The 25027-nt window shown below is 41.3% G+C and overlaps 1 protein-coding gene across 1 annotated transcript; it reads left to right on the top strand.

Annotated features, from left to right (window-relative positions):
* Positions 1-225: 225 nt before the first annotated feature.
* On the top strand, positions 226-11137 carry tdrd5 (tudor domain containing 5). Its single transcript, XM_070832427.1, has 17 exons — positions 226-454; positions 634-845; positions 1070-1376; positions 1997-2172; positions 2600-2683; positions 2853-2909; positions 3107-3269; positions 3475-3650; positions 3970-4184; positions 4707-4916; positions 5030-5096; positions 5327-5527; positions 5874-6005; positions 7577-7642; positions 7936-8094; positions 8208-8367; positions 11070-11137. The coding sequence occupies exons 1-17, from the start codon at positions 226-228 to the stop codon at positions 11135-11137; spliced, it is 2682 nt and encodes an 893-aa protein (XP_070688528.1).
* The last annotated feature ends 13890 nt before the right edge of the window (positions 11138-25027 follow it).

The raw sequence follows: 25027 nt of genomic DNA, 5'->3' as shown, positions 1-25027 counted from the left end.
CCTCAACTGCCACCTTCTGCTGGCGTTTGTGTTCGTGTTTGTATTCATTTCAAACATAAATATTTAGTGCAACACCAAACCGTATTATCTTCTGTGAAATTTCAAGACATTTATGACAACAAGACTGAGTCAACATTGGACTTCTCTCCTCTTCTTTGCTGTTCCAACCACGTGTTTTAACCCATTTGCTTCTTTTGCTCTTTTTTCCAGATATCAGAAGTCAAGATGAACCAGGAAGAGGTTTTGATAAACCTGAAAAAGGATGTTCGTTCCTTGCTCATTTCATCTAAGCTGGGTTTGGACCCTGAGCAGCTGAGGCTAGACTATGTCGCCACGTTGGGGCATCCGATGCCCCTGAAACCCCTGGGCTTCAGAAACATCATGGATATGGTGAAGGAGATGCCTGATGTGGTGACAGTTAACTTCAGGGCAGATGGCAGTCCATTCTTAAAGGGTAGAGTCCCTTTTTTTTCCCCCATTTGAGCAGTGTGTATTTGTTTTTAAATACTGCTTCAGTTCAGCATTGAGGGGAAAACCAGAAAAGCATAGTAATGTTTGATGTCATCTGTCAATCAAACACTTGAACAAGGTCTTGTACTTCATGCTCTTACCATTACATGTCCGCCTTTGCAGCTGTGAGCAACGAGGCTACCCGAAACATTGAAGAGCTGGTAGCCAAGCAGCGTGCACCCAAATCCGACAAGAAGAACCGCAGGGGAGGCGTCAGCTTCTTCTCGCCCAGGTACTGTCACCTGTTCCCCTCTGTGGTCCTTCCAAGAAGAGGCCGTGCTCCTCCAGCTCTCCCTGCCCAGCTGAGGGCCCAGCTCCGCATTCTACTTTCCCAGGTATGTCTGTCCCTTCAAATGGCACAAATATGAAGAATTGTTGATTTCCAGCTTTTTCTAGCCTCATTGTGTCACTAATTAAACACACATTTAAATTAGAGAGGTAGAGACCTGACTGACTGTTCTGTTTATGTTTTTATAATGTTAGTTTTCTCTAACTAAACATATAACTCTTTTACTGAAAAATATTCTTGTTTCAAGTAACGATGTGACTGCTCTTTCAGGGTCCAATCAGGTTGTCTGACCTGGAGTCCTCCTTCCTGCAGTGCTTCAGCCACCAGCTGCGTGTCCACAACTACGGCTTCTACTCCACCGGAGAGATGTTGGAGGCAGCAGCGGACCTGGTCCTTATCCAGCAGAGCAGGCTGGGCTCACTTCTGTCCCTGAGGGAACATATGCTGCCCAAGACACTGTTCAGCCCATCCACTGTACCAAGGAGGCATGGACCAATAAAGTCAGAATCACCTAGAACTGTCAAGTCTGTCTCCAAAGGGCCAGATACCAGAGCTCAGACACCAGCAGGACACTCAGGTGTGTTATTAGAGAAGTGGGTTCTCTCAGGTGGTAAATCCATCAGTTTCTGGACATACTAATGCATTTACACATTTGAACATCTTCCAACAATGTGTTTCAAAAAGCAATCCATATCCAGCGTCTTTTGGCATTTATGCTTGGCTTGATGCAACATATTTTCCAACGCACACTGTCTGTCCGCTGGTGGGAGTGTGCGTGGAAGTGTGTGTGCGTGCATGCGTGCGCGCGCATCGGGGCGGAACTCCAGAGAGCAGAGGAGAATTGTAAACGCGCGACCATGTAGAGACAGAAATGACCTGCTGTCATGTAAATAACATAAGGCTATTTAGTTTGTTTAATAAAAGAACAAGGTATAGACCTGTTCTATAGGAAAGGTAACCGTAAATGACTTCTGTTGTGATCCCCTCCAGGGGGAGCAGGTGACTTCCTGATCACTGCAACACAGTAAAATACAACAGCAGTACAAGCCATCACCCTGCACCCATATCAGTCAGTAATGACAAACTAACACACATTTACTCTTCATATTAAATGGAGATTTGTACAGAAAAGCACTGAGCACTCATAGTGCTGCCTTGTTATTTTAATTTTTGAAATACTCTTGTGATTTATCCCAGCTGAAGTCCCAGCGAAGCAGAGTCCTTTGAACCAGCCTTCTACTGAGACTACCTCGGGCCCTGTCCATAAAGAGTCAACAGCTGTCGGTAACAAACCAGATAAGGTTGAGAAGAACCAGGAAGCGGACCCAGAGCTCTGCCAGGAATGTCAGCTCTTTCAAGAACGTGTCCTCAGGGTTTGTACTTATTCAAAACAAGAAAATGTAGCATAATCACCTGCATCTTGGTTCTCATAACAAGACTTAAAACGTTAAATGGGGGAAGAAGATACACACAGTTGTTTGAAGGAGCATCAATCAACTCCTTTATTCCGTACTACATAAGGTGGATACACACAAAAACTTTATTAAATGGCAAATTACAGAAAACTAGTGTGGCAAGAATGTGTGTTACAATTACAACCTAAAGGCTTTTGTTTTGGTAACATTGAGCTTCAAGCATTCAGAAAGTGATTGATCCAAATAAACTAGGAAATACAACAGATACTTCTGCATCACTGAATTGCATCATAAAGGACTGTAGAAAAAAAAAATTTGTATGGTTATTTATTTTAAGTACAATTGTTTTACAATTGTTGTTTTATGACTTAAATTACTACATCAGCTTGAAGAGGAGCTTCGCCAGCAAATCCTGGAGAATGGAGTCGCTGGCACCATTAGTCAGGAGCTGAAGGACAAGCTACGAAAGGTCAGACTTCCTGCTAGTTTATAAGCAGATGTCTTAGTGTCTCTAGTGACTACAAACCTCCAATATGTTTTGCTTTCATGGCAAGAATTATTTTGGCACAGAGGATAACCAAGACACAAGATTACAAGTCTTGTAATTAAACCCTTCGTATGTCCATGGCTTTCTGCAGGTTGTAGGTCAGACCACAGGCGGATTATCAGTGCATGATCTGCCTACCGAGTACAAGGTAAAAAAATAATAGTAAAACAAATAAATAGTCATGCAGTGCTTCTGTTTGCATTTATGGTGTCACATGAGAGTTCAATACAAATTATTCATGGGCTTGGTCGTTCCAGATCCAGCTAAATAAAAAGCATTTGCTTCCCTCAAAGATGTGCGATGACCTTACTGGGAATCTCACCCGTGTTGTGTTGTGTTCCGCAGAGGCTTTTTGGTGAGGACTTGCCGCTGCTGCAGAGCGGCTTTGTCAGTGTTACTGAACTGGTCAGTGCCATGAGTGACACTTTCCACCTGAAACCTGCGGGCAGTGACAATGAACAACACTACATAGTCATGGACATACAGGACAGTGACCATACACAATCAGGTGTGTGTTTGAATATGTTCAAATATCAGCTGTCGGTATCACACTAATCATTTCATTTAGTTTTGATGTACAAAATGTACACTAACCTATATTTCTGTGAAAATTATTTGTTTTGTCTGAGAAATCACATTACAAAGCATTCTTGTGAATCATTGTCTTTATTACTATGCAGGAAATATATTTGGCTTTTCTTTTTCTTTTCTAGACTCACAGGTGACTGACAGTTTTAGTAAAGGTGTGAAGCTGCCATTTATGAGCTACTACTTCAGCAGTGGAGAGTCTCCTTGGGAAGGCAAAGAAGAAGGAAATGATGACAATATCACAGCAGACGATATGGCCGAGGAACCGGAAGCCAGCAACAATTCCAAGTCCCAAGAAATGGTTTGACAACACTGTTTAATCATTATTTTACCACACTAGGTTCTAAAGCCAGTCTGTAAGAGAGAGACCCAAATCAAAATGTTGCCATCGCCAGTCCTCCACTGGTGATGAATTACAGTATTGCAGCGTAATAGCTGCACAAGAATAATTGATTAAGAAGTCCTTTCTCCTTATGAGAGGAACACCAGCAAGTGTCTGACCAATGAGAATTTGGCCCGGCAAGAGCATATCAACCAACTAATCGACCAGAGGGTGTCAGCCCTACACTGCTGTGTACTGTGTACCGTTCTGACTTTGCTTTTTATGTGTCCGCCCATAGAAGCCTGAGATCTACCCTGCCATTCAGGTGCATTCCAGCCCTGCGATTCCCTTGGATGCCCTGCAGAGTCAACGTCTCAAACAGCCGACACGTCATAGTGCTCGAGAGCTGGTAGAAGTCCTGGTTGAACAAGTGGAGTCGCCTGGTTATTTCCACATCCGCTTCAGCGAAAGTGAAGAGGCCGAAGCTATGGAGGCCATGATGATTGAGATGAGGTGGTCAAAAGAGTCAAAAGATTATCTACTAACACTTTCTGTACCTTTCTGCCAGCCGCACCATTAGGGCTCCCCTTTTGAGGTGTGGTATAATCAGTAATGTGATGCCCAATGTCCCTCTGTATTTGCCAGGCACACTCAAAGTCAAAGCACATAGTTCTATCTGATGGGCAGTACATTTATGCACTTTCTAGAAGTGTGGCTAACTATTACATGAGCCAAAATACACATGGTCATTTAGCTTCACCAACATGAGTTTTGAAGTGTAAAACATTTATTAATTGTGTCAATTATTTGAAATTATTGACAGTTATTTGAAAGAAGTCAAAAGATTGTCTGGAAGATGGCATAACAACAAACACAAAGAGCATCAGTATAGTTGAGGCTGGTACTGTTGTATTTTAAAACCTCACAAAATGTAGTCAACACATCAACACTGTCTTCAACTGTTACATTACATTTAGAGCCCCCTAATGCTTCTCTTTGACAATATTTTCTCTCCTCCTCTCTGCTTTTCTTTAGGCGATGTTACACCTGTCCTGAGGTGTCAGAACGCTATCGCCTCCCTGAGCGATTTGTCCGACGGGGTCAGGTCTGCTGTGTGTCACCCAAAGGAATGTGGTTCTACCGTGTGGTGATCCATCAGATCATCAGCGCCACTCAGGTCAAGGTGTACTATGTCGACTATGGCGACATGACCGTGGTACAGACCACCAACCTCAAGTTCCTCAAGTAGGGGCATCTCATTTAAGCAGTTAAACAACTACTGCTAGCTTTACTGCTACTATACTGATCAGTGTGTGGGTTTTGTTGTGCTCTCTACAGTTCATCTCTCTGTTTCTCAGGTCATGTTATTCGGCCCTTCCAGCACAAGCTGTTCTTTCATCACTTGCAGGAATTAAACCCACCACTGTAAGTCTGATCTAATATATTTGCTTTTGGTTTGACAGGTTATTTGTAAAACCCACAACTGTTGGATTATTTTCCTTTTTTTGCGTTTTGTACTTTTGTCTTGCTACTTACAGCTGCTCAGTTTTTTTGATAAACAAAATTTTTGATAAATTCAAACTTTGTAGATGTTACAAAATGTTCTGTTACCATGCACTTTCATGAATATGTTTGCTGTGGTTTGCCTCTTGCAGAGTAGTTGGACTGCTGAGGCCACAGCTTCTTTTCAGAAACTGTGCTCTGATCGCACCCTTGTGGGCGCTTTGGATTGTTACGCCGGAGACGTGTTGCAGCTCTACCTGTGTGACACTCATACCAATAATGACATCTACGTCCACACTGTCCTGATGAGCCAGGGCCATGGGACAGCATGCAGCCCGGCAGCCAGTGCAGCAGTGAGCCACACACAAACAAACTTATTTGTACCATGGCCATAATAACTGGCTGGCTGACAGGTGTCTTTTAATATATATTAACCATATACCCATAACCAGCACATGTCACCCATCTGTGCATGTAGTCAAGGTTTAACCCACCACACAAAGTCATTACATTAGATCTGTACCAGATAATAACAAGTACAGAGTAGCTGACTGGATAAATATTTTTAATTCAGCTAAGTTATGAGTTAATTCCTGACTATGTGGCCATGGTATGGGGTAGAATATTGAAATACAGTTTGTATATATTTAAACTTGGTCTATACACCCACTTATTGATAACTTCTTTTTTTCTCCTTAGCTTTGTGTTGAGGTCAACCCACTGAGTCTCTACCTGGGGGATGGTATGGTTGACCTGCCAGAAGTTGAAGAGAAGGCTACTTCCTCCAATCCAGCAAACATGCTTGAACAGTCCATGTCGGCTTCACCAAAGGTACTCCAGGCACACACACACCTACACGGAGGTATCTGCCTCTGTTTGGTGTAAAACTCTTTGAGGCCGCAGCGCAGTCAAACAAAGCATTAATGTCAGTACTGGGTTACTTGGATGTTTGCGGTGGATTTGCAGCTCTATGTTTCAATTGTTTCTTATCTATGAGCGCACTCTCTTTGTCTTTTCTCTCCCTCTTACATCCTCTTTCTCACCAAGTCTTTTAATGTTGCTGTAAAGCTTTTACTCCCCATTGCCCATAGCTCTTATCTTACCAGCCATACTGTCAGTGCTGCAGGCCCCCTGCAGCACCACACACCCTCAACTCACACTGGCATGTACACACTTGCATCAAATGCACACATCCACGTGCAGAAGGGGGGGATGTAGCCCAGTGGTACTTAATGTACAGTCACACTGTTCAGAGGGTCAAAACTGCTGTTGGCCAGTAAATAAAGTGACAGCTTATCAGTTGGCTGTTTAATGGATATGGGATTACAAGACTGTGTCTCTCTAAGTGGACGGTTGTCAAACTGAACATATGGAAAAGGAGGTTTTTTTTGTGTATTGTTTAATTTATTTGCATATTGAATAAAAGTTGAAGGCAAAAGGATGAAATGAAAATACACTTTTACAAGCAGAGGTGCAGCTACACTGAGCAATAATGGTAGAATAGTTGTATGATTAAGGAAACGCTCAGAATAAGGCAACAATAAATCATGCGTAAAGCAATCCGCCTGTTGACTGACCAGTTACAGAACAAAGCAGCTTCAGAAACTGTTTTTGAAATATGATTGTTTGCGGTGTCATGACTGCAGGCTATCTTAACACTGACTAGAAGCAGGTAGTCTAGCTCAGTCAGTTGTGCTTTCATAGCTGTCTTATTAGACAGACCAAGAGCTACTCTCCATCCGGTAGGTAGTGAAGCTGTTATTGTGTCGCTACTTCTGAAGTGTGATATTAGTGAGGCTACACAGACCAGGTGGAGTGGCACAATGTGTTCTCTAGTTCCTCTCTTAAATAATCCTCTGAAGTGATTTATTGATCCTGTCAACATGGAGCTGATGTTAGACTGAATCCCAGCGGGTTAATATCAAACTTAAAGCCAACTTGAGCCATGCTTCACATGAAATGTGTGTCCAGCAGATGATTTTTCAAAACTTTGAGCAAATGTAAACACTGTTATTCCTCACATAGCTGCAGCTGTCTGCTCTGAATAATGACCTTTATGTGTTAATGGTTAAGGCTGAACCATTAATCACTGTCGCCTATTAAGTCTGAAAGATACCCACTGTATCTCCCTCTACTGTTAATCTATGTTAGGGATGGGCCATGAAGTTCAAATATTTGAATATTGGTTAAATAGTTAAAAACAAATCAGCTAATTTTAAAGTATAATTTGTGTTGTGTGTTTCAGCAATAAAGCAAAAAAAAATTGGCTGATAATAAAAACAGTGTAGCAAAATTGGAATGAACTACAGAGGCTGCTGGGAGGGTGAACTATTCGAATAGTCATCGATTACTGTACTGTATTAATGAAGTATGAAGGAAACAGAAAGTTTCTTGTGTCTCAGGTTGAAGAGGAAGAGCTGCCTGCACTGGAGTTTATTGAGGACAATGAGCTGAGCCCCCACATCCAGGTATGACCACCTTACACTGATCTTGTCTACATCCACACCACCACTCCCATTAACATAAATAAACTGTTAAAAAAAACAATTTATACTTACAATCATTCAACATTTTGGTAATTGGAGCCTTGTTTTAATAACTTATCAATGTTTATCTTAACCTACCTGTAGGGTACCACTGAAATCACCAAAAGTGGGGAAGATCGATAATTGCAGATGATGCTGTATGTGGACAGAAAGAGTTTATGTTTAAGAAAAAAACTGAACTACACAAGTCTTGTTTATTGCAGTGTCTCTTTCAGGGTCGGGGTGCCAACCTGTTCAATGCTCTGCTAAATAGCCAAACCCTCAGCTCTGCTTCGACCAACGAATCGCCTCCCACCAACCCCTCCAGCTCTCCTGCGCCTCCAGATTTGATCCAGACCAAGACAATCCCAGCTCACTGTAAAGCTGATCTTAATGTAAGAAGACAACAGCTGTGTTTGGATTTATGGAAGCAGAATGTGGATGGATTTATGCTTTTTGTAAAGCACTTTGCTGTTTTAACTTCATTAAAGAATTATTCTGTTCTCAGACACTGAGCACGACTCCTCTACCAACTCCATCCAGCATCAATACCAGCTTCCGCTGTCCAGAAGAGGATCAGCACCTGCCCAAGGTTGCTGCCCCCTTGTTGGTCAGGCCACCTCCGATCCTGAGGACCCTGAGCCTCCACACCCCTGACCTGGGCCAGGGTACATTTACACGCATGCCGATATATTTTTTGAGAAAAGTACACAATGTACACGTTAGTCAGGATGACTGAATCCAGTATAAATTATTAAGATTCAAAGTGAGTAACCACAACAAATTCATATAAATAAATATTTTATCTTTTGTTGAATAGTAATTAGTCAGTTTGATTTATTGTGTTAGTAAGTTATATCATGATAAAGCTATATCACACAAATGTAGTTTTCCTGTGTGGTGGTGCATTTTTTTAAATTGCACCACCACAAATGTGTGGTACTGGTCTATCCAATAGATTAGAATAGGGAATTCTAAAGGGTTAATCTGAGTGAAATGCTTTGGTACATGGTAAAAATATAAATATTCAGTTTTTAAAGTCATTTCACAGAGCTTTAACCATTTAATCCAAACTGGAGAAAGAAAACACAGTGGAACAAAAGTCCTAATGTACACACAAAGGCTTGTCTTCTCTCATGCACACACACACACACACACACACTCATTTTCTAATAGGATTATACAATGACCTTCATTAACCTGCACATGTACACAGAGAAAGAGAGAGAGAGAAGCCTTCAATGAAATTAGACTGTGTCCATGGGTGCAGAGAGGATGTATTGATTTCCATCCTGCCTCTTGCAGTGGTGGATGTACCTGCACTGAGAACCTGACACAGATTCAATTAGACCTGTTACCAGAGCTATTTGACCCAACAAGCCACTTTCATTGCATTGCATTTGTCCTGATATCGATACACTGATGCTCCACCACGCTTCCACCGTTTTTAAGGAAAAAAGCTAACCAAAGTGGGTCAAGGCAGATTTATCTATAAATCAGTTTTTGTCAACTATAGCGTTACAAAGTGCTTTACACAGCTGCACAAATAGAGATAAAAACAAGATGGAAACAAGAATTAGTACATGGCAGATTAGAAGATAAGGTGTGTGTGTGTGTGTGTTCGTTCTGAAAATGTGTGAAATGTGTGACTATGTACGGAAACCACAATTTGACAATCTGCTGACAATATTCCCTATGGTTGATAGCAATTCTTCCCCTTCACACTTGCATCTCATTCCTTTATTTTGTCCCCCAGCATGCCCTGAGACTTTTATGCTGACTTCCCTCGGAAACCTGACATTGCAGAAATTTGACTCAAATAAGAAAAACTCTATACAATCACTTGCAAATGCAAAGTCGGCACTTGTCCCTTGTCGCTATTCTCTTGTATCTCTCTTACTGCACCTACAGCTGAGTTTGTTTGCTCAGCATTTTTGTTGTGTACGAAAGGGTCAGTTCTCAGCCTGTTGTTGAGCTTCTTCTCAGAGAAAACACTGTGTGGACTCTGCAGAATATGGAGCAGAACTTAAAATGTCAATTTTTCAGGATTTAATTTACTTATTTAGTTTTAGTTTTTTTGATTAAGAGAAAGAAGCTCCAAGCTCAGAGTAACTTGCCACCAGCTGAGGATCTTGCTTTTGCTGACCTCCAGTGGTTGAAGTTCTTACCTTGCTGCTGTTGTGTTCAAGTGTCCTCACCACAAGTCACAGTCAGGGCTTCGCAGGACTCATTAATAGCCTACGACTTAATTAAAATGGCCCATTAGGTGTTATGGGGGCAAAGCTAAATGATGGAGAAGTGATTGGGGTTTGCTACAGAAGTCTTTGTTCCGACAGTCATAATGATAATTTATTTATGTAGCGCTTAACAAGGTTACAAAGTGCTTCACAGAAGGACATCGGATAATAACAGCACCCATAATAACAATACAGATAGAGGACAGCAGGGAAAAAAAGAAATAACACGGGCATCATGGAATAAGGTTCACAAAGTAAAATGACTGAAAATGAAAGAGTGAAATGATTCTATCAACCAAGAATGTAAACACTGAGGGTCAATTGTTATTTATGATATAGTCATTTAACAAATCATAATGGATTTATTTCTCACTATATTGAGACTAAGTATTTATGTGACTTTTGAATGTGTTGTAATATTCATTAGAAAGGTAGTTAGAGGTGGAAAACTAAACAAAGCTGCTGCTCTTAGCTTTTTCAGTCTAAGAAATAAACTAAATTGGTTAAATGCTAAAATTATCCAAACAAAGCGAAATAGCCGTCAGCTTTGGTCCCGGTTGCTGCTCACTGGGCTCAGACGGTGTGCTTTGTGCTGTTGGCTCGCTAAGTGACAGACTGTCTGAGCGTGGCGGCTCCTTCTTGTACTTCAGCACTTTTTCTGCCTCGTCCGTGGATGTATAAAACTAGCTGCTAAGCTTTAGCCTTGGTGGAAGACTCGTGTTGTGCGTAAGGAGTACACGGACAGAAACTCAGTTCAGGTCAGCTGTCTGATAAGTTCATATGGTCCGAATGAAGTGACTGTGAGAGCCACAGACACTGGATTTTTTTTTTTTTTTCTTTCATTAATTGATTGTTGTCAGGCTGTTTATAAGAATTTCTATAAACTATAACAAAGATATTTCTAGAATATAAGTTACGGACTCTGTGTTTTTACTTTATACTAGGAAGTACTGTGAATCACAGCTGAGCTCACAACAGTGCAGTTGGTCACCAGTGAGGATTTGTTCAGTGACACTGATGATTAGCATACATCAGTTAACTTTGAAAATTTAATGATCAAGGTCTTTCACACATATGCTAATAGTAATGTTTGTGTTGGTATTCATAATTACGTGTTTCATTCTGTTGTCCAGGTTTACCGGTTTCTCCTCTCTCTCTGCGAAACTCCGGCATCCTGTTTCCTCTGTTTGGGGCCAGGTAGGTGGTGTCTCCTATATCCACCCCAATCCAAGCCCAACCACCTGAATAATGTCCTGAATAACTACATAACTGATAAAATACCTCAATTCTGAGAATCCAGTTAAGGAAGATTTTCATCAGCAAGCACTTGAGTTATGTACTGACGTGATAAGCATTTTTATAAGAGGTTAATTTTCATGTCATTTTAATGATTCTAGATTGGTTAAATTGTACGTTAGGCTGTTTATTAGGTTGATATCGTGTGTAATTGTAGCACTTTCCTGTCAGTTTAGTCACGGAAGACTAAAAACAAAATACAGGAAATAGATGGCTGTGTTTTGAATAAGTTTGTGAATGCTTTTTGTTTTAAAAAATGTTTTTCTTTGTGTGAAGTGTTTTTGTGTCAGATGGTTTCTTTTCCTTATGAATATTAATATTGCTGTTCTGGACAAGGTTAAATATTTCAAAATGCTGTTACAATGAATATTAGAGAAATATGAGACACAACAAATGTAATTTTATTTTAGAAAATAAATCTTATTTGATAGAATATTCTAGTGTTTTATATTTGTTGGATATTTCTTCTTCTTTTCTTCTTACTTCTTCTCAATTTCTGACGATAAAAACTTTTTAAAACACATGACCCAGTATACAGGAGATTCAAAGCCGCTCTACAGTTCCAAAACCTCCCATCATCATTCTAGTTTAAAAAAGGCAAAAAAAAAACCTATGAACAGGCTCTAACTTGAGACTAGAGCTCAGTTATCAAAACGTGCGTGGAAAGGTTAAAGCACAAAGTCTGAGTCCAGGATCATTAGTCTGCACATCCTGCTGCTCTGCCTGACCTTTACTGGCTCAGCCAATTAGCTTTTTAAAAGCCCCCTGATGAGAATAGGTCCTCCCCCCACTCTACCAAAGCAATGCAATGAAGAGCATTAACCTACATACTGTAACAAACACACACACACACGCAATTGTCTACTTAGGTCGTTTGGGGACATTAAATATACTTGCATTTATTTCCTACACTTATTGTACCCAAACATAACCACTACCTGTCTTACCTTAATCTTAACCTACTTCTAATCTTAACCACTGGCCCAAAATTGAGCTTTTTCACAACTGAGGACACGGATTTTGTCCTAAGTAACGTTACACATCCAGGGGTTAAACTGGTATTTGTTTTTGGAGCATCACTGATGGAGACTGAGCGCAGACATGCCAAAAAACACATATGCACTGAGCCACAGACAGCAGCCCCAGGGCCAATGTAACATTAATCAAAGGTACCTGGATCTTTTTCGTTGGGTTAAACAGAATGAATAAAGGTGCCAAAAATAGCTGCATAGAATTCAAATTTTGATTTCCAAATTCCAAAGTCAACGTTGTGAACGAAGCTTTGAAGTAGAGCCCTAATATTGTACTAAGGTAAACACACCAAAGTAGTTGGTAAAAGTAATTTGCATGCACACACGCACACTCTCAATAGTTTTGTGTATCAGGTGCATGACAATCAAAACTGTACATTCACAAATTTGCTTTTAAGGACACCTGAATGACAAACAATGGCCTTCACGCACTCAACTTGTCCAGATTTATGGAGCGGTCTCTAACAAGCATGCACATAATCACACACAGCATTCAACACCAACACACAGCTTTTACAAATACACACACATTGCAAGGCATTGCATGATACAGGCTCCATTAGAGTGTGTGTGTGTGTGTGTGTGTGTGTGTGTGTGTGTGTGCGATGGTTGGTACGGCAGACGCAGAGTAAACCTTGTTAAGCAGGAGAGTAATGTGGTTGCAGCTGAATTAGCAGCCAACAGATACAGAGCGTTGGCGTGCTGAATGAACCATGAAGATCTTGTGGGTTTGATTTGCAGTCGAGACGCTAAACCAAAAGACTGCTTTTGTTTCAGGGGCTTTGGTTTGGTATTAGCTCAGTGGACAAAATATACTATTGATCATCAGGATGCTCGTCTCTGCTTTTATTTTCATGTACAATCCAAAGCAAGTTCATTGAAAGTAGTAGTACACAAGCAGATAGACAGCAGGATAGTCTCTTACAGTTACTGGAATTGATAAAACTGAAATAATGAACAGTTATTTAATTAGAAGAATATACATGTACTACTTAAGATCCTCATATATATATTGAAACACCAGTTTAAATCAGGTTAAAAACATAAATTGTGTTTGGAGTTTGGCTTTTTTTGATCTGCACCATATAAGTTCACCACAATATGCTGATGATACCATAATATGCTTTCGGTTGGTTGCTGACATCCGTAACAGCAAAACATAATCCATCCCATCTCATATTTGTCTCAACTATAATAATATAGAAATCTGGGGCTAGTGCAGAATATTTGATACTGAACTTGCTATTGAGGGCCATGTGAGAAACATCATATCTCGGATGGCCAGTAGACAAATATTTTCTCTCTCTTCCAGTCCCTCTTTTCTGTTTTCATCATTTTTCCAATGAGTTATTCCTTCACTTTTGTATGATTATATTTGTTTGCCTGTATTGGTGGCAGATATTCAGACTGCTCATTGGATCAGCTTCTTGAGGAATGATTAGCAACATAATCTTTATCTTTCCTTCCAACAATCCTTCCTTCATTGTCCTTTTTTAGTGTCTTCCCTGCAGCTCAGCTCCGTTTGCAACAAGCTTTTTATATGGTATACTTTTGGATTTTTGGAGATTACTTTGGTGTGCACGCGTGTGTTTTGTCTGCTTTTACGCGGTGAATGGGTCTGAATGTTAATGTGTGCGAGTGTGTGCGCTCTAATAGGGTGTGTAGCACTTGAGGAGGTTTGTGTGTGAGCAGCTCTGTGCATGTGAATTCATGTGCTGTGTGTAAATGAGGATGTATTAAGTCACACTCATCCACTCAAAGATAATTTGTAGAGGAGAGGCGTCTTTATTTTTATCCCTCTGCCAGAATTCTTATCTTCTGTATTAATTTGAGGACAATTCAAAGGAGAGTGGAGAGAAGCTTCATTCTCCTACTAATCCCTCAGGCCTCTCGCTGATACTTCTATACACATACACACACACACACACACCAGCAGAACCAGCACTCCTAATGAAGCATTTCCACCCTACACATTGGATTTATATGTTATGCTTGGTTACCAGTTTCCTTGATCCCTCTACTAACCCCAAACAGTACTTTAATCACCTCTACATGATGTACAAGAATTTGTCTTGTTTGTTGCTTTCAGTCAAATCAAATAGTCTAAATGGGCTTTTACAGACTGGTATCACAAACAATAAATAAAGATAAATTAACAAAGAAGATACAACATGGAAATTAATTAATTGTAAACACATTGAAGGGAGATTTATTTTTACACTTTGAAAAGAGAAGCTTTCAATCTTTATGCTAAGCTTATGTCATCACCTCCTGGCTCTTGGTCTGTATGGGCCGACATAAGAGTGGTATCAATCTTCTCATCTAAATCTGGGCAAGAAAATAAATAAGCATATGTCCTAAATTGTCAAGCTGTTCCTTTAAGAGTTAACCCTCATGAACCCACTGAGAGTTCTCGGGTCACCTTTATGTTTTTCTGTGTTAGCCAGCACGGTCAGTATTGAATTAATATTAAGGTTTGCTTGCTATCAAGGGACATCATAGTAGTGGCTGTAAGAAGACATTACTTGTTCTTTATGGTTTTTTTTACATTTTTTCTAATGAAAGAGCCTCTTCTGCCACATGTTGTGATGACCCTTCCCTCATGAATACCAGCCCTACTTCCTGTCAGTCTGAGAATTTATCACTTTGTGAATTAATGGAGGCCTTGAAGAGACCCTGGGGGGCAGAGGACCGCTGCCTGTTGGAAGGACAGACAGAGAAGAAGGACTGATGGCAAAGAAGAGAGGAGAGTGATGAAGACTAATGCTGAATGCCATTTCTTCACCTCACCCTTGTCCTCGATAGTCCCCCTTATGACTGCACATCAATGTTAAATGTGGTGGCCCAGTTTAAACTATGCTCTGCAAAGTGACTGCTTGGCCCTCCTCCCTTACAGCAAGTCTGGTTTTCTCTGTACGATTAACTAGAATATGCTTCGTCATATCGAACATGCATGAGCAAAACAACTTAGAATGGGAGGATTTCATTTTTCCAATTTTTCAATCATATTAAATAGGACATTTTTTCATAAAATCCCATGTTACATCTAACAAAACCCAAAACACGTGAATATACAAGCCACTTTTGTGTTTTTATGAAAGTATCTAAACTAACTGAAAAAAGAGGAATCGGCTCTGGATGAACTGAGGAGAGGAGACCTGGTGCTGGTGAATGGGATGAGTTTGTCCTTGAGGGCTGATGTGAGCAGTTCTAGGTTTGTGTGGTCTGTTAACAGACTGAGTCAGTGGTTTATTGATAATTCTGTTCTGTCTTTCTCTGCATGAAAACAGAGTACTAACCTGCCCGGGGCATCTTTTTAGTAGCAGCTCCCTTGTGACCTTCAACCTCTTCAAACAAACATCCAGCTTCACTATCAGTGCATACAGCTGCAAGGGACCATAAAAAAAAGAAAACCGATATCCTTCTACAACTTCACTACTAAAACTATCACCATTCACAGCATGCTCCATTTGGGCTTCACAGAGAGCAGTACCTGCACACAGTCCCACTGCATTAGACAACAGCTTCCATGCATTCTGCCTCTGCACGCCAGTCGAGCAGTTTTGGTCGGAGGGCATGGGAAAGCTGTTCTCAGCCTCAGCATCCCCCTCTCCCCCTCCACCTCTCTTTTCAGCAAAATCACTCAGACAGACTTCCATTGCATCTGCAAACCTTCATCCTTACATCATTAACTTTTGCCAAGAAATAGTTTATATTATAAAATGTAATATAATATATAATCATAAATATTTCTACATTATTCAACTGGATATACAAGCCACTTGCAGGTGGAGGCTCTAAGTTTGGTGGTTCCAATATAAACACAAGCACTCAATTTTACAGCTGCACTACAATGGTCCTTGCAGACAAGCTACCCTGTAGCCTTTAGCTAGAATGGAGGAGTGATGGAGATGTTGCTGGCTCTTCTATTGATTGTTGGGTGAATCACAGCGAGCTGCTGACAGAGATCTAATGGTAAAATGAGGGAGCAGATTAGTCATGTTGAAAGTCTTGTTGATTTATATTCTGATGATTTATTGGTTTGTTTATATGATCCACTAGTCAGTTCCCAACCTTCTGAACTACAGTAAATCATTTATAAAACTCTCAGCATTTACAATTAACTAGGATACAAGTGAATTCAGACCTCTGATGAATAATCTGAGCCCTGCTTTCTTTAAATCTCTGCCATTTAAATTAGTTACCACTCACTTTACTTACTTTAGACTCAAGATTTCAAGACACCCCAAATTTTTGCCCAATTTAAATTTCTTGGACTTGATGGACAAACTAAAAATTGCTTTTCCTCTCAATGTTCGGCTTCATTTCCAAGGTTTGTCTGAGCAAATAGACTCGCTTGAATCTCTCAAGCCTAGTTGCAGGAGAATGTGAAACAGGTGGCCTTGGCCTTCATATTTTGGGGCATTATTACCGGGCTGATAATGAGATGGCTGTCATTTTCTGGCAACAGCGTTCACCTGGTGCTGACAGGTCTGCTGTCTCCTCAATCTGGTTGAAAATTTGAATATTTGAAACCTCTGTCGCAGTGCTGCTCTTTTCTGGTGCACAACCTTCCTACAAAAACCATGGTCATAACTTCATCGTCTGAAACTCCCTGAAGATTTGAATCAAATTTAAAAAAAAAAAAAAAAATTCTGTGGGCTGCCAAATATCTCAGTACACACCCCTATAGCACACAATCACTTGCTCAAACTAGCGCCGACAGGTCGAGTGTTTCTGGGCTGAAACACTCAGAATTCACAATCAAGCCAAAGAGCTACATTTTTATGATTTACTTCTCTCACAGCCAAACTTCAAACATTTGATCATCTCAGAGAGGCCTGGGCCGAAGATGAACTTATGGAGAGCTGTTCTAGATATAGATTAATTCAAGTTAAAGTCTTACACTGACTGCATGTGTGATAGATGTGGTACTACCGTTTTTATATAGGAGTGTTGATCTGGGGTGGAGCTGGAATGGATTACATAATTTAGCAGTGTAGCATTTTATTAACAACAAATTAAACATAACTTTGACAGGAGAATTAATTTCAGAGCTTTTCATGGGATCTGTGGGGACTGATATGTTGATCAATAACAAACCCACCCCCTTCTGCTGTCATTCTCAACTGCTCAGACATGCAGTGTGAAAAGCCCCCTTACAGAATAAAGGGGAACAAATAAAGCTAATTCAAAAGCAGCTTTGCTTTCCTTGTATTCTGCATGGTGGACATATCCAGGGTAGTTGCTGAAATTAAAACATGTGAACACACCTATTGTTGATATTCAAGTCAGTGCAGGTTCCTCAGACCACCTGCTACACTCCCTGCTGTTCTCCACCTTATGTGCAGATGTGGCCAGTATTGTCTGCCAGCAGCATCCAGCTGCAGCTGAGCTCCAGGCTCAGTTAATATGCGATGGTACACTCTGACAGTTTCATTAAACCGTATTTATGGCAGCCACAAGTAATCGATATGCAGATACGCCAGGCTGTCCGCATTCGCAGAACTGTCTTTGGTCCAGCAGTGCAATGCATCAAACTGCCACGCTCAGTGACAACAGAGACAATATACACCATCACTGGGTATTGTTTGTCCCCAAAGGCCTCTCTCACTCTCCCTCACTCTGTCTCTTATCCTGTCTTTCCTCCTTCATTGTCATCGTTTCCTCACCCCATCCTCCATCTTCTCTGTCTCTTTTGCTGTCCTCTATTTGTAATAACACTTAAGCCATGCTGAAAATCTTTCATTCTGTTACAGATTACAGCATAGATCTATTAAACAGACATGGTAGGAAGATAAACTCTATGTATAAATGTTCCTGTAAGGAGTGTTTGCCCTCCAAGAAGCACTGTGAATCTGTAGTGGAACCCTCTCTGCTCAATCCATTGTCAGTCCCTTTGGTGCGTTAGACAGGGTTTGTACAACAAAAGACACTCGGCTATAAAACATATCTGGGATGAGCAGGCTTAAACCCATTCATAATGACAACGTCACAAACCGGCAGTGTTCTGCCTTACACAGCTGCAGAGCAGTAACTGTCAGTGGGACTCACAGCATCCGTTCAGTTCTGACACGCGTTACATAAAACTAAATACTGCAGCTTTTGCACCAAAGACAGGGGCGCACCACTATTGATAGTGGAAGATGATATTGGATGATTCTGCAAAAGCTTGGATTACATTCAATTGCATTTCTTCATGCTCAGTTATCTATTTCTACAATGTTGACGCATGGCAACTACAGTAAGATTAAGGATTGGCAAAAGATTGTGCTTATGGCACATAATACCTATGCATACTGTTTTACAAACATTGTATTCATACGATTATAAGAATAACTTATCCACCACCACAAAGACCCAGCATCACGTCAAAGGCAATGGTGCTTCAACCTTGGTCAGACGCCCGTTAAATGATGGTTGGTTTTCATTAGTGGACGGTGTCTAAAGGATCCCGATCCTGTTTGGGGGGAAGAAGTTGCCAAGAATCTCCTGTTGTCGTGAACTTGACTGGAAACGTTTGGTTGTGAATACAGGCAACCAAAAATGAGTTTAAGCAGTGCGTTGTGGCTGAGCATGAAGGAGCTTGGAGTTGAACCCAGTACCCCACAGTGCTGAAAGGATCCAGTTGATGTGTTTTGGGTGCCAGCATCAGTGTGGTATTATTCTGGGCATGTCCAACTGGTAGAAAACTAGCTGGAGGACAAGTCAGGCTACCTTGCAGAGAAGTAGATCGATGTAGGGAGATCGATGGATGGACCTTTTAATGAATTACTTACACCAACTCAATGAGAATACTATGAATGCTAATAACATTAGCATTCACTTCAAGGGCAGTTCTTGAAGGGGATGTTTTAGTTGTGTGTGACTATGCTGGATTGCTGGTGACTGATAATGCATAATATAATGCATAATGCACTCATTTATTGTGACTTGAAAAGTTGCATATATATGCACTTGAGTTAGCATAGATCGATAATGATGTTATCTAGCTGTGTGTTGTCTGTCTTAAATGGTGCCTGTCATAAGTTACCGTAAGTGATGAAACTTTAGAGAAAGCAGCGCTGAATGAAGAGCAGTCAGAGCAGCAGGTCACCTGATGAACGGCTTCACTTACAGCCAGCACCATAATGCTTAGTCATGATCAATCATCACCCACATGCCTCAACTCCCCTCTCCTCTTCACAGAGCCCTCGTGGTGAAACAGAGGAAGCTCAAGGGCTGTCCGCACCCTCCTGGTCAACGGAGGAGTCAGCAATGATGAGGACCAAAATGCTCAGGAAAATGGGGAAAACAGGTCACATCACAGTTTTCAAAAGGTTTTGAGTACAATGTCACTTTGAATCCCTTAAACCTCCCAAATGACTCATCCACATAAATATACATATGCTTTTTTTCCTGTTTATTTCTATGCCCACCTGTGAGTAAAAGAACAGCATACATTTGAGGTGTAACTTGTCATCTGTGTTGGATGTCAAGTCTAAACCTAAATTAATCTTTAATGTGGGAGAAATGTAACTCCTCTATTTTAGCCTTCCACACTAAGGCAGCAATTTTGAGATAATGTCAGGTAAGTTTTGTCTTGCTGGTATGCTCAACTCTTTGTGTAAACGAACCTCACTTCAACAGTGGAGAGCAGCTTGGTTTACACCGAGCAAAGCATTGAGAAGCCTGACCTGCACATGCCTAAAAATATTTAAGCATTGGGATTTTTTTCAGTGTGGATGGTAACTTTTAGAAAGCTATCTTAAAAAGTTTATTTGGACACTGACATGTAAACTGATCTCTTAGTGTAGCCACAGAGACAACAGTCAGTACACTAAAATACCAGGGATGGGCAAGTCCAGATAAGCATCAAGTCAGAGCTGCCTCCCAGCGCAGGAAATAGCATTAGCTTTATTGTGACACACACACACACACACACACACAGTGACCTCTTACTCCCCAGGTTGCCATAGAGATACTGCTCCCTCGTCACACACTCCCAAACAGCAGGCTATGTGAAAGCTAGTGTGTGTGCATACATGTGTGTGCATCAATTTTAATGGTTGTATGCTCATTGTATATGTCCTATGCACACAGCACCAGATACGCTGTATTATTAGATTTTATAGAGGCTCGAGCTTTAGTGCCAGTACTCATTGCATGCAGTTTCAGCACTACACTTCCCAGAACCCCCGTGTCAATCAAAGAGTATGGATGGAACTGGATTTACTGGTGATGTAGTTTAGGTCGATTCTTTTTCAGCTATCACTGCTCATGCAAATGTTTAATCAAAACAGCATCTAGTTGTAAATGCTTTCTTTGCAATGCATGGTGATGCATTGTGGGATACTTTGAGTCCACCATGCAGGGTAGTTGGACAGCAATACAGAAAATGTCAAACTCACTTTATAGTGGACTACATAGTGAGCAGTGAGTGATTTTGGACACAGCCTCTTCCTCCTGAGAGGTGAGTCTCACATTGTCCTTCATGAAACACGTTTTTCTTCTTCTGTCTCCGTACCAAACCTGCCTGTGAGACTCAAACCTCTGGCTGGAGTTCATCACCTGTAATGGATAGCTTGTCTGGCAGATCGATCGAACAACAAGCCAACATTTAGCCCATCTGGTGGGGTTCCTATTAGAATAAATGGCCGAAGTCAGCCTCATTAATACTCATCAAAAACTGTTAGTCTGCTGGTTGATATGTGATCAATGTTCCAACACATTACAATACAATATATTCTTGTATTTGTTGGGACATCACAGGTAATTTTGCAACCACTGGCTGGACCCTCTGACTCTTAAATCTGTGATCCACTAAGCCGAGCAAAATCCACTGCTAAAATGTAATACCGGAGGAGTTTGGTCCTGGATGCAAAGAAGGTCATTACTGACCAAGCGATTTGAAGCGCAGATCTAATGTCACACCTGGGCATTTCACTGCACCTACCGCAGACTCAGTCAGTCAATCAGTTAAAATAATTACCCCCCCCAGAATCTTGGTAATACCTCTGCTCCAGCCTGTGGACGCTGTCCTGCTCCTCTCCGGGTAAACTGGATTTCTTTTTTTCAGTTTTTACATGAGAATGTGTATAAGATTTAAGACGGCCACAAAGCTTGAAACTGAATCCTTGAAATGAAGAATGTTTCAGTGGACAAACAACTGTTACTTCTTGATTATAGATATTTCAGTTTTTTTGAGGGGGGGTTTGGTTTAAAGGAATAGTTCTACATATTGTTCTACACACAACCAAGAGGTAGGTTTGCATATTTTCAATGGATTAACAATGACATGTTAAGTAGTGAGCTTTAGAGGTGATGGAAGTTTAATTTTTTTTTTACTTTTGGGTAGAGCCACGCTAGCTGCTTCCACTTCTTCTAAGCTTCTACTAAGCTAAGATAACCAGCTGCTGGCTGTCATTTTATATTCAGCGTACAGACATGATAGAGGTATCGATTGTCTAAATATAACTCTCAGCAAGGAAGTAAATAATTGTATGTCCCTAAATGTCAAATTATTCCTTTAAGTGTGGGTCCCCTACAGCATTGTGTTTATTTTTGGCCAGAACAGCTAGAGTCTGATCTGGAGGGGGGGTGAGCATCAGACAGAATACCCTTTCAAGCACAGAACAAATATGGCATGTTTACTTTTCGCCCCTTGGTGTATCCAGCTGCTATATAACATCTGTACCAGTCGCTAATTTTGAGGACATTAAGGCCTACTATGTCTCGTCGACCCAGTCTTTGGCTGTGTTTTGGGCAACTAAGGGTAAAATCACTTTCTGCAGCAGTGAAGGCAGTTTTCTAGCTGAATGAACACAGATGAAGCACAGAGATGTACAACCCAGAACTCCCTGCAGCTTCTTTATTTCTGCTGTGTAGCTGTGAACTATCATGAACAGAAGCTGCTGTTTCAGGGAAAGTTTTCTCTCATTCATTTTTAAACTGTGTTGCAAAATTAGCTTTTCAGCTTTGGGGGCATTCGCCAATTTACAGTGGGTGTGTCTCATACTGTAGGCTAATTGTAAGATAGGTGTGGCTGAATAAGAGCCAATGGCATGGAGCAGAACGGATGGCCGCTCTTTAAATTGAATGGCAGTTGTCGGGACAGCAATTTGGCTCACAAAACACTTGTTGCCTCTAAAAAAATGCCATGTGTCTATTGTGCTCCTGTCCATACTTTTCAGACAGGTTTAATCAGATTGATATTTCAACAGCACACCACGTGACCTTTGACAGGAAGCTAGATTTGGGCTGGAATATTTCTGTATTCAACGCAAACTTGAATGGACAGCAGTCAAATTACTGTGGTAACTGTTAGCCGAGCATGGCTTACAGCTTTAAGGCAGCTGTTATATTCTGTCACTGCAACACCATGAATGAAACTGCATATAAGCTGTCGCCTTTCAACAACTGACAAAACATATCCTGTCATTTAATCTTAGTAGTACAATATTTCATCTTTATTGCAGTTTGAGTGTGAAATTACTGCCTTCATGAGATAAAATGGAAGTATTTGCATTCATTAGCAATGCTGTGCATTAACTTTCACAGAGAGACTACACACTGGTTCATTTATTAGCCAAAAGTTTCAAGAGACATCGGCTCAGTCGGCACAGAGTTCCTAATTAAGAAAAAGGAGAACATTTCAGCCCATCAGGTCGTCTTCAGTGTAGAGATACATAAAAGTGGAGCCGCTTTAATTACTCTTCTTTTGAGCACTTCTTCTGCGACATGTCTTACTAATGGTTTGTTTGCTCTCTTACTTCTCTCAACCTGATTGTCGAAGCATTTTAAATGCTGCAGTATGTGTTGCTGTGTAAACCTCAAACCAGATGCCCCGACCTCCACCCGCCTCGTCCTCCCAGCTGGGTGATTCAGTGGTATGAATCTGTGAGTGTCTCAGTTTTGTGGTGCAGCGCAGCCCTGTTTGGTCAGCCAGGCCTTCCCTCTCTGTCGATATTTGCGTTGACTTGGTTGCAACGGTAAGTACATTAAGGGACCAGTGATTGAGGACAAATCAATTACTGTAGCTCAGCGGTCTGTGTTTGGGGGGTTTACTGTAGCATTTATTTACTGTGTGCAGGGCACAACCACATTACCCAGCCTGCCTTTCTAATGGGAACATCATGAACAAACCATCACTATATTGTTCAGGTTATAATGTTCGTAGGAACTTATGTTTATCATATCACTATAATGGACTTATTCTGTAGTTTGTAATATTAAGGTGATATTTTATCATCTAAATGTTTATAGAAATACACTGGATGTGGCAAATTGTGTGTTTATAGTGATATTGTATTTAGAGGGATTTATCCCCTAATTATTTAATTTCTAGAAGCTATAGTAGACAATGGGGAATCATACTGAGATCATACTGTGCTTAATGTTTTTCCATGTGATCTTACATGGTATCTGTTGATATTCTGCCAGACATCTACAGTGAAGTGAAACTTCAGTGAGAAACATGTAGAGACCTTACAGCCATATCATAGTAATATTTCCTCTAACAACCAGAAGTGTTTTTAGAGTATCTGATATGTACCATAAGAGGTCCTCTGCCAGGGAGGCAGTGTGATGCGGGGCGGCTCCTCTCCTCCTCCTCCCTCCCCGCCTCCTCCTCCCAGCAGCGGACTCCGTCATTTCGCCTCCGCGTCCCTCACTTGTTGGATGTGTCCGACTGAATTTCTGAGGCTACAAGCTTTCTGGTGGTTGTTTGCACTCTCGGAGTCTTGGGAGGACCGCTGCTGTGTGTGAAGGTTAACGCGTAGTCAAGGGTCAGACGCGCGTAAAAAGCGCCAATCCTGAATCCTTGTCCTCGTCCTCACCTGTTTGTTTGCTACCCGGTTGCGTACCGTGACTATGCTCCGTTTTTCGGCGCCTGCTGGTCGTGGCTGTGTCTGCTGCCGTCCCTGTGACCTCTAGTCTGCTGGTCCCAGGGTGGTGGGTTTTCCTGGCGGCGTTGTGCGCTCTGGACTCCGGCTCATCCTTGGAGAAGTTCCGCCGCAGTCTCATGCACAGCGCTCCTCTGCTCTCCTCCTGCTGCGATAAGGATGCTGGTGGCTTTTCATGACCAAACTCCACAGGATTGGCCTGAGTTCAACAAGAAGACCATGTAACCAGATCAGGTATGGGCACTGATGACAAGGGGGAGATGGGGTCATATTCTATGTTTACTGTATCTGATCAAAAGCTGTTTAACATGCCCCAATCTCTGGATTTAAATGTAAGAGGTGACAGATACTTTTTCCACTCAGATCCTTGATTTGATGGAATCGCCTACATTTAATTGCAGTTAGTTGTAAAGGTTCACTCTGCCTTGCATAGAAATGTGTGATTGCAATTCAATTCAACGTGAAATGTGCCTTTAAGGCTGCCAGAGGAGAGGAAGTGACAGTGGAGCAGCTCAGCAGGAGCTGGAGTCTTGGGGTTTTGCCATTTTGCTGCTGTTGTGATCTTCTTTCACACTAGTTCAGTCTGATCTGGGTGGCCTGCTGCTACTGGCATTTGGTTAAAAAAAAAAAAAAAAAATGTTTTAAGTCTGCATCATTTGGAGTTGAAAAGATGAAGAGCAAAGTAAGGCAGGGTTGGGGGTTGAATACCCACTTGAGTCCCCTGTGTTTAAATAATATACAACCATGAAGCGTTGTGGACAGAGAGGGGGGGCACAGTCCTTAGTGGATGAGTGAAACAGTCATGGCGAGGGGGTCAGAAGGGTTCAGCTGCCACTGGGGCCACTCCTGTTGAAAATGGTTCAGTTGAAAATGCGTCACTTG

The sequence above is a fragment of the Pempheris klunzingeri genome, chromosome 6 (genome assembly GCF_042242105.1).
Source record: "Pempheris klunzingeri isolate RE-2024b chromosome 6, fPemKlu1.hap1, whole genome shotgun sequence".
Classification (NCBI taxonomy): domain Eukaryota; kingdom Metazoa; phylum Chordata; class Actinopteri; order Acropomatiformes; family Pempheridae; genus Pempheris; species Pempheris klunzingeri.
Note: the sequence above shows the minus strand (reverse complement) of the source record. Positions and strands in the feature narration are given on the sequence as shown.